The 443-nt window shown below is 64.6% G+C and overlaps 1 protein-coding gene across 1 annotated transcript in view; it reads left to right on the top strand.

Moving 5' to 3' along the window:
- Positions 1–20: 20 nt before the first annotated feature.
- SS18L2 (synovial sarcoma translocation gene on chromosome 18-like 2) overlaps positions 21–443 on the top strand; it is a gene marked incomplete at its 5' end in the record, with an annotated part of 942 nt that continues 519 nt past the window's right edge. Inside the window, one exon of the mRNA XM_008936961.1 lies at positions 21–97. Coding sequence (XP_008935209.1) covers positions 21–97 — 77 coding nt within the window. The remainder of the gene's footprint in view (positions 98–443) is intronic.

Here is a 443-nt window from a genome sequence, read left to right on the forward strand (position 1 = left end):
GGAGCGCTCCTGTGCTCTAGCTGCTGGAGGAGAACGACCAGCTGATCCGGTGCATCGTGGAGTACCAGAGCAAGGGCCGCGCCACTGACTGCGTGCAGTAAGTGACCCCGCGCGGGCTCTGCCTTCGGCCGCGCGTCTCCGCCTCCAGGCCGCGCCCGGGGAAGTGCCCACGCACTTCCTAGGAGGGTTCCCCAGAGTTATTTCCACAGATCTGCAGAGCAGAGATGCCGCTGTACGGAACGAGCCTGGGGTGCCTGCTCCTTTTTGTCGAGGCTTTGTTCTGTGCTGGCGTAAGGCCCAGCTCTGGTGGGCAGGCTTTTCTTTGCCCCCCGGTTCGTGTGAAGCACCGGGCGGCATTTCCAGAGTGAGTGGGGGTCAGCCTGGGGTTCTGCGGCGGTTCGGCTCCTAAACCCGCCGAGGACCTGTTCCATAGGCAGGCGGGG

This window comes from Merops nubicus, unplaced genomic scaffold (genome assembly GCF_000691845.1).
Source record: "Merops nubicus isolate BGI_N331 unplaced genomic scaffold, ASM69184v1 scaffold8353, whole genome shotgun sequence".
Classification (NCBI taxonomy): Eukaryota; Metazoa; Chordata; class Aves; order Coraciiformes; family Meropidae; genus Merops; species Merops nubicus.